This window comes from Paramacrobiotus metropolitanus, unplaced genomic scaffold (assembly GCF_019649055.1).
Source record: "Paramacrobiotus metropolitanus isolate TYO unplaced genomic scaffold, Prichtersi_v1.0 Parri_scaffold0000376, whole genome shotgun sequence".
In the NCBI taxonomy this organism is placed as follows: Eukaryota; Metazoa; Tardigrada; class Eutardigrada; order Parachela; family Macrobiotidae; genus Paramacrobiotus; species Paramacrobiotus metropolitanus.
This window is the reverse complement of record NW_026570596.1, coordinates 11,981-21,440: the sequence shown is the minus strand read 5'-3', so window position 1 is coordinate 21,440 and position 9,460 is coordinate 11,981. Positions and strand designations below refer to the sequence as shown.

Here is a 9,460-nt window from a genome sequence, read left to right as displayed (position 1 = left end):
ACGAAACGGTATCAAAACTGTGCGATAAAAACGACAAATCTGAAATAAAAGTACGTAATATACGATCAATAATAATACAATTATAAAACTGTAAAGTTTGTAAAATAAATGAGAAAATAATAGAGTACTTCCACATCTTGCTTGTGGTGGCAGACTCGAAAAATCAGTGCTCGAATTTTCACTTATACGGTATGTGGATTAGGATCGTTAGAGTTCATGTGGCAGATTATGCATCAAATTTTTTTTATTGCGCTTCGTCGCGGGACATCACATACGAGAAAGCGACAGCATAACAGAAATACTAATGCGAAATGACCTTTGCTGTCTTTCACTCTACTCCTCCTCCCGTCGTCTGGACACCCGATTAGACAGTTTCGGCGGGGTCGCCGGCGCGCCAGACCGGGACGCCGTGATCGGCCGCGCCCCCACCCGTCCTTTCACTGGGGTCCCCGCGTGCACGTACCCGCCCAGCACCGGGATCTTCCCCAGGATCATCCACACCGCGTTCATCACCGCCTGGTACACGACATGCACCAGCCCGGCCACCTTGTACACCGGCCCGACCAGGGCGTTGCGGATCCCCCCGGCGCCCGACGGGGCGTGGTGGTCCCCGTGGTGCGGGCTCTTGGGGGGCGGGGCGCCCTTCTTTAGCCCCGCAGCGGGCACGGCCTGGGTGGTCCGGAGGGCAGCCAGTTCGGAGCGAAGCGCCGTCCAGAAGGGCGTGGGGTGGGTGTCGCCGGGATGAATGACGGAGGTGGCCGGGGCGTCGTACAGGAAGTAAAGGGCGGTGGCCACGGTGATGCCGGCGAGGTAACAGGGGAAGTGGGTGGGGTCAGTGAAGAAGGGGCCTTGTTGCATGGCCGCCACGGTGACGGAGACGGGGGCCAGGGCCAGGAGCGGGATGAGCAGGAAGATGGCGGAGGCGGCCGGGGAGTGGGTCGTCTGGTACATGGTGCCCAGTCTGCAGAAAGTTATGTGATCAAATTTAGCCTGTTATTTTACTATAGATTTTGGACACGAATTGCAGTGTTACTGAGTATTCGAATTAAAAATAACATTATTATTTATTTGAATTTTTAAAAGACATTTGATATTTTGCGGAAAAATTGATTGAACATCGTTAACATTTTTTCATTAATTTTGTTTGTAATTTATATGTATTTTTATCGTTTTCATTAGTACTAATATTCTCTTTTCGATTGTTCGTATTTTATTAAATAAATCTAGATATTCCAAAAGTTTTTACAGTTTTTATGAATATGACTTGAGAAATTAATAACTAACTATAGTCTATTTCGATACAAACAAGAAACTTCGCTTAATCAGCGAAAAGAACAACGCCGTGGAAATAAATTTTTGCACAGATGCCAAACATTTGTCATCACAAAAAATCAGCGTAAAAAACGCTGCCAATATTTACCAAAAATGATGGTTTCGACAGATAAAAATAATTATAATATAATATTATGCCATATAGAATTGTTTTTTTATGCGTTGCTAACACAAAATGCGCTCTTACCCAGCGGCCACCGCGACGACTAACAGGCCGAGATCCACCGGCGCGCCGAAGTCAAAGAACATGTGACTGTTGGAATGCCATATGGACAGCAGAATAATGCTGGTGAATATCCACTTGGCTTGCTGAAAGGTCAACAGAGCCGGCTTGGCCTGCAGAAAATGAGAGTGGCGATATTCATGTTTAGTTGTTCCACAATTCAAATTTTTTTTTAATGTCTTATGCACAGAATTTTATTAATTACGGATTAAAACCCTAGCGCGTTTTCGGAGCACATAATTATTACCTGACTCATACCAATTAAGCGCTGCTAGTTATGCGCTTAACACAAAAAATATCCTGATCGATGCAAAAATTGCGCTATTATTGTGCAGCATGATTGATAGGTACTGGTAATTATTGCGTTTTATCCAACAAAGTATGCTATTATGTATGTAGACAATTATGTATGTAGACAATTTATATTAAAATAATTTTGTGATTGTGGATCAAGGCGATATTTTGACGAATTTTACGTAATTAATTATAAAAATATGGTTGTCGGTTTACTTTTTTAAAAAAATACAATTTGTTGGTTTCTCGTGGTCTATTTTTTCTACTGTTTGACTTTAAAGTTTAGGCAGCTTAATTTTATAAGTAATTTCTGTACGTACCCCTTTCCCCGGAGGCTGCGTGTGTGTGACAATAAACGGCTCGACGAACCGATCCAGTATCTCGCGGGAGACGAGCGTAATCAGCAGGAAGATAACCGCCCCATCCAGTCCGGAGTTCATCAGCTTCTGCTGTTGCTCCGCTGGGAGGTGCTCGAAGCGTTTCGACTGAGAATCCGTGTAGGCCTTCCAGGTGTCGCGCGCCAGACTGGCGTAGTCCGACAGCAGCGCTGGTCCTTTGACCCACACATCCTCCACATACCCGAACGTCGTCTGCAGGAAGCCCGGCAGGGCGGTGTCGCCCGCAGCGTCGCCCATTGCGACAGTCAGACCAGAATAAAACGTCGATAACTAGGTGGTTTCAATGCTGATCGGGCGAGTTGGAAGTAGCGCAGGAGAGGACTGATAAAGCAGGAGTGGATTTCTTCTTACACATCGTGCGTACAGTGTGGTATGTTATCAATATCGCTAACTTCCTTTTTACACGCAATATTATGCTGGAATATTGCTGGTACCCTTGAGAAGGTCACGGTGTGCTCTGTGCACACACAAATCATAATTGCGACAAATCTGTAGCAACAAGACTTCCAATAATATTAGGCCATAGAAGATTCGCCATAAAAATCAGTTAATTGTCATGTACCGTTATTGTACGAAACTACACAGTTCTTACGATTAGAAAATAGGTTACTTCCACTACGAAAGTTTTGCTTCAGTCTGCGCCATGAACAAGATTAATTAACCCATCATCAATACTTTAAAAATGGCACCCAGTGACTAAGCCAGCATATTAAAGGAAAGCCAATCAGATTCAATATTATGGTTGTACCATGTTTTATTTTCAAGTTACGACAAGTTTGCCATAAGCTGGTTAGAACACTTACATTTCACGAAGGCGGAAGGCCCAAACCAATGAAGGCGATCCTAGTAAAAGGTTTTCCTATGCACTGGATTCAACGAATACATGATAATTATTATGTACTGGAATCAACCGTTGTTTGACAAAAAAATATATTCTAACAAACATTAATGTCGCGATTGAAAAAGAAACTGGTAGAACATATGTACTTGAGAACCAGAAACATCGGACGCCGGGTACACAAGGTCACTACACTGTCTACACACACAGAGTTCCGTTACGCTAAAGTAGAAAACAACTAAACAAGTAACTGAGTATATGATTTTCCCATCGAATTTTTGCAGGTTATGCGTGTCTGGTAAAATACTAAGTTGTACAAGTTCTCCATCTACAACCTCGAATTTGCATAAGAAACTAGAAAGTGCAAGGAAAGACGCGACAACTTCTCCAACTGTACACCTTTCAAACCGTCCTCGCACCACTTCTTCCCGTGGTAATGCGAAGCCGGACGCGGATCAGCCGACTGTGTTGCGCACAACATCTGCAAAAAAAGCGTATCGGTAATATTTGATCTAAATGTAGCTGTAAATGCATAACGTAATGTATAACGCAATAACGTCTTTATGCATATAGGTATGTATAACGTAATAACGATGTACAGATATGTATGTATATATATATATATATGTACTAATGTACATACGTTATTATACATACGTTATTATAAATGCATAAGTATGTATGTGTGATGTTCTATATTATTACTATATTATTATTATTTGTGTATAGATATTTATAAATGAACGTATGTACGTACGTATGTGTAAGTTAAGCATAACATAATATCTATATAATGTCATAATGTAGCTATAAATGCAGCTACGCTCAGTGCTCGAAACAAATGCTTTTCCCTGGGTAACTCGTACCTTGCAGACCAGGCTGGCTTCCCTATGCCGCGCAGCCCGCGGTCGGACTAGCCGTGCTAAACGCTGCGAGAGCTGCCTGCGGTTCGTTCCGAGCAGCGCAGGTAGCGCCGCCTCGAACGCCGCCCACAGTGCACAGCCGAAACCGCTATCCTGTTTCATGCACACCGCCGAGATCTTCACCGACAACTTTGGTGCCCTGGCTGGCTCACCGATCAAGCACACCAGCTGGGCAGTACAGTTCGCCATACGGATGGTGTCACACGGCAAACTGCCGCATAACTCCACAAAATCCTGCAAGCGATCATAGCAGCAGTCCTTCATCTTTACTATCGGCTGGGCTTCGTCCATACCCGTTCGATGTAGCCCACAGTGACCCTCTATCACGGTATCGGGAGCGCCGTTGATCAACAGCCGCCAAGTAAATCCGGTGATGCTCACCGTCCGCAGTCGAATTCCGGTGTGCCGCAGCACGCCGAAGACAGCTGACAAATCCTCCATGTCAAGAACACCCTTGTGGTCGGCCACGAGAAGGTATTGAGTGTTGACGGACAGGCATTTGTAGAAAACCGCTGCGATGAGGAAACGCCAATAGGTGCCGCGTTTTCGGCTAGTAATCACCAGCGTTGGGGTTAACGTCGGTGAGGTGAAGATACGGTTCCATGTCGCCGAGACGATGCGCAGTTTATGCTGCGTCACAGTGTCCAAATGCGAAAGCACTTCACTCCATATTTCCAACGGCAAAATACTGCAGTCGGCCATTTCCACCGGTTTGTTCGGTAAGGGTAAGCCGCAGATCAGGTAAAATCGGATATCAGCCAAGACCTTCTGCAAACCATATTGCAAACCGACAGTCTGCTGACCGATAAAATGGTTACCCGACAATTGGATGATCGCTAAGTTGCCGAATGACAGTTTGCTGAGCCCGGCATTTTGCTGACGACAATCTGCTAACTTAAGAAAATATAACGAAACATAAGTTTTTAAACGAAATATCAGAATGGCATAAGAATAAAGAAAGCTGGCATAAATAAAAATTATAAGAAAGAATTAGAAACAGTCGATATCAAGCATTATCGAGCAAAAGAAAACCTAAGAAACCAAGAAAACACCAAAAAATCTAAGAACCCCTGAAACTAGACCGATGCGTTAGTTGTCGATCAAGAAAATAATTTTAGAAAAATTCAGTCAGCAAAATAGTCGACAAGCGATTTGTCGGTCTGCAGGTTGTTTGAATCAATAATATGTCGGTCAGCAAATTGCCGGCAAGCAAAACTGAGGTCAAGGAATTGACACTGTATGGTTGGCTAATTTGTACAGCAATGATTACATGGATGTTTATTACCTGGAATCGTTGGTCGTTTGCATCACAGCTTTTCCACTGCTTAAGACTGCACAGAATACGTAACTGGCCGCCCACGTGGTCCACCATAGAGACTCTGGACTCTTGCCGACCGTAGTACAAATTCCACTCCCGGATCAGCGCGTCGACCTCTTCCGACGAGAGGAAGCTTAACTCCTTATCCAGCGGCACGCCGCACCGGACAAACGTCCCTGGTCTGACGCATACACCCGGGCTACGTTCGGGGGACTCCACGGGCCAGCGCAGCCGCTCAATGGGGACGATATTCGTGCAGGACACCTCACTGCCTGGATTTCTCCACTGTACAACGGCGGCCCCGTAGCGCAGATTCCGCTGACCGTCCACAACTCTGATCAGTTCAGCGTCCAGCCAAATCCAAGAAGCCGACGGGGTCTCCGGTACGAGCACTTGCACGAGAACTTTCTTAATCTGCTTCTGAATCTTGATCAGTTCGCATTCGCTGATCGGACTGTAATAAAAGACGCTACCGAATGGGAACAGTTCGCGGTGCCGATGGGGACAGAGAAGGTCGACGAAGAGGCCGTTGTCGGCCACGTCCACGACGCGCCCGAAACGCAAGAACCCATCGTCGCACAGAACATTCACGCAATTAAAGCGGACCATTTTTCTGGGGACGTCGATAACGGGCTCGTTGTAGAAAAAAAGATCTGGATTGCCGATCGTCGCCACACGGCCTTTACAGTCAAGTGAAAGGCAGTGAAAATCCTGGGCAATGCTACGTGCGAAATACAGTAAATTCCTAACCGAGTGAAACTAAAGGCAACACGGAATGGTGGTGATGTTCTACCCACGTTTTATATTTGGTTGAGCATCAGATCGTCAGGATTTTGCTTATGTCGCTGTATCCAAATCCGCTTTTGCGGCGCTGTTCATCCGGGTAGCCGCGCAATCCATACAAGGTCAAGATTATGCGGATGGCAGTTAAATTCTCGGTAGCAATTGCTTTTCTAATAGTAATGGAAACATCGCTGGCTGATGAGAGCCTCAGCCAGATGTCTCATTGACAAGTCAAGTTCTAATAAATTCTCCAATGACAGGTGAGTCTGCTCATTGGAAAGTTGTCATTGGAAACTTATCAGCTAACTAGCGAATCAAACATTTCACCCGAGCTTGCGAGGGGAAAGTTTGTCAAGGATATTTACGCAGTCCGAACCCCCGGTAATTCAGCCTCCCTTCCATTGGACTTGTCGTCTTCGAAGGGGCCGCTCTACGACTAAGAAACGCAAGAACAAGGGTAGCACATCTCGGAACGCACAGTCACTCGTGGATGAGTCCGGAGAAGATGACGACAAAAACGCGAGTCGGAACAAGGCTACGGCCATTCCGATAAATCGGACGGCGATTATGACGATAGCGACGGGAAAGGGCAGTCGCAAACAGCGACACCCGAAGACCCGTACCCTGAGATACAGCCGGGCAAATTGGAAAAACTTTCGGCAGAAGCCCCGAATGACCCGATAGGTGAAGTGGAGGCCGGACCGAGCGTCCCATCCCAAGCGCAAGGCAAAGGTCGGTTAAACCAGCAGATCCTTAGAAAAAGGCCCCCAGCCAACCGCCCGACCGGCTACTCATGGTTTGGCATGAAGACAGTGACACAGCTCTAGTCTTACTTCGGAAGATTCCTTCAAAGCCTATAATGCGGCTTCCACCACGGCAAAAAAAAAACCGGCAACCATGCGTGCCATCCAGACCGAAGCCTCGGATCTCCGACGCCGATGAAAGATGGGCGCACCTACACGCTGCACTCAAGGCACTGTCTTGGTCGGGTCCACTGTTTGCAAACCTGGACCTGGCTTACCAACTGTTTAAGCACTGGCGAGTCGACCACAGCGGCAGCTGGTTTGACCTTAGCCTCGACAGAGTTGGGGAAAACTGTCGGTTGACTTATAAGACAGGCGCCATGCTCCGGGTCTATACGAAAAAAGAACGGGCATTTGACATGTTCAGGAGAGAGAAACAGGACCCGGCTTGGTAATCGTCCAAAACCCAACACGAGTGATAGTTTTGTAATCAGCTGCAATCCGTCTGGGCGTCCTACAATGCGCCATGACGGTACTCGCCCTATACTTGGGAACAATGCCACTGATTTATGACCTAAGTAATACATGATACTACGATTTATAAAGTACAAACCTGTATGCTGTTGGTTCGGTGATTTATTGTAAAAAGCCGAAATATGTTTGGTTACCCATTTTATTCTCGAAGTAGAAACAGCAGAACTAGATTAGAACCGCTTTAGTTTACGGAACACGTACGGGAATCTGTATCAATTAAGCGTGCTGCGAATACAGTGTATACGCCCAGTCTTACCCCTACTCTTAAATACAAAGATCAGTGATTGTTTTAAACCTGTACATTGCCGTCCCTTAAAAAACAAACAATTATCAACAGGAAAACTCATAAAATTTTGAATGAATAATAGGATTAACGCCAATCAAACCTCGCACATTTTTAGTTAAATCATTCTTAGTTAGTTAATTCGATCCCAAACCAGTTCCACAAATCATAAGTTGAAGAAAACAAGCCATGTTTTATGTTTTAGATAGTGCAAATTTCAGTAAAAAGTCAGCCCGATGGGTGGTAACTTACGAACTTGGCCAGATCACCTCGGTATCGAATATGTCGTCAATTACCGCGCGATACATAAGATACTGCGCCATTCGTGACAGCCGCTCCACTTCCACGAACTCCAAGGGATCATCCCCAGCAGGAAACGGTTTTAAATAGCTGGAAGTTTCTCTCGGATCCTGACTCTGACGTATACGTGCAATCTGTAAAGCGGTACACTTATAGCATAATATTCAAATGCACAAGAAGAAGAAATGACAGGAAACTGTACAGCGGCTCTCAGTCAAGTATTCTTGGCAAAGACGCAACAACGACATTTTTGCCACTTTCGTACATTAATATAAAAGATTTATGTTAATAACCATCTGTACCCAATACAGCTGCTTGTGCAACCAGCGATTGTCGTGACGTTTCTTGATCGCATCGGTCACAACGTCCCTTTGTTTGTCGTCCAGCAGTGGACAGCCCTGTTCAATCATGTCCCACCAGTCGGCGACAGTCAAGCGACGACCGTTGCGCATCCGCCCGAAAGGGATGCGGATTTTGATTCCCCTGCTGCCATCCGCTATACACTTAATATAGAACTTGAGGTTCTTCACAATCAGCGTGTGGCAAATCATCGCCAGTGAGTCAAACAGATTGTAAAGAAGGGTAATGTAATCTGCGCATTCATCCGGGGTCCAGCAGTGAACGTCCTTCACGACAAGAATCCTGGGAAATTTCTCGGCTCCTCCCTGCATAATCTCGCTCAGAAACCGCCCGTCGCACAAAGGCCAATACCTCAAAGCGTGGCCAACTAAACTCCCGAAGAACCCAGGCAAAGGCGCGCCTACAATAGCCACCGCGCGATTACTCCAACAGCGATGCGCACACGCCGCAGCCACATAAACATTGCCCACGACTGGAGTATTGGCAGCTTCCCAGGCAAGATTTGCGTCATAATGGATGTGGAGCAAACCCTTGACGACGGCAGACGTGAGGATGGCGTACCAGCCAGGGCACACCACCCGCAGTCGGCACTGATCCACGGTGTGCAGGTATTGAAAGACCTCCGCCAAGATCTCCACTGGCAGGATCCGCAAGAAATCATTTGTTTCTTGAACATCAGAACCCCATGAAGGCAGCAGGTCTCTCAGCAGCGGCAATACTGAACTGCCGACCAGGTCTTTCTTCGCTCGCTTTAGCTTGGGAAAGAACGCATGCTCAAGTCCCCGCTTCGTCCCGATTTTGGGTGTTGCGCTTCTTTTCTCTTTCAGCAAAGGCCGGAGCACGCTCTTACTCTACAATAACCGGTTGTTCCGCAAATCAATCGAATAATTCTAACCAGGGCACATAGGGAAGCTCCAAATCCAGAACAATTTTTCTCGTATAAATTTAGTACAGCACAGTAGCATACTTTGAAAGACAATTTCAGCTGCAAATGTCAATAGGCGTGGCCAAACCTGAACTGGGTACTATTAGACGGCATTAGAACTGCGTACTATTACACAAGTGCAATATCAGCAAATTCCACAATACAATAAGCACTAGGGAACTGCACCGCTGTAGGCCAACACTGTA

At 46.1% G+C, this 9,460-nt stretch overlaps 1 protein-coding gene across 1 annotated transcript; it reads right to left on the bottom strand.

Annotated features, from left to right (window-relative positions):
• Positions 1–240: 240 nt before the first annotated feature.
• Positions 241–2,733, bottom strand: LOC129602263 (uncharacterized). Its single transcript, XM_055501262.1, has 3 exons — positions 2,170–2,733; positions 1,520–1,668; positions 241–961 (listed from the first exon to the last, which is right to left on the bottom strand). Exons 1-3 carry the CDS (start codon positions 2,482–2,484, stop codon positions 334–336), a joined length of 1,092 nt encoding a protein of 363 aa, XP_055357237.1. The 5' UTR covers positions 2,485–2,733; the 3' UTR covers positions 241–333.
• Between the last annotated feature and the right edge of the window lie 6,727 nt (positions 2,734–9,460).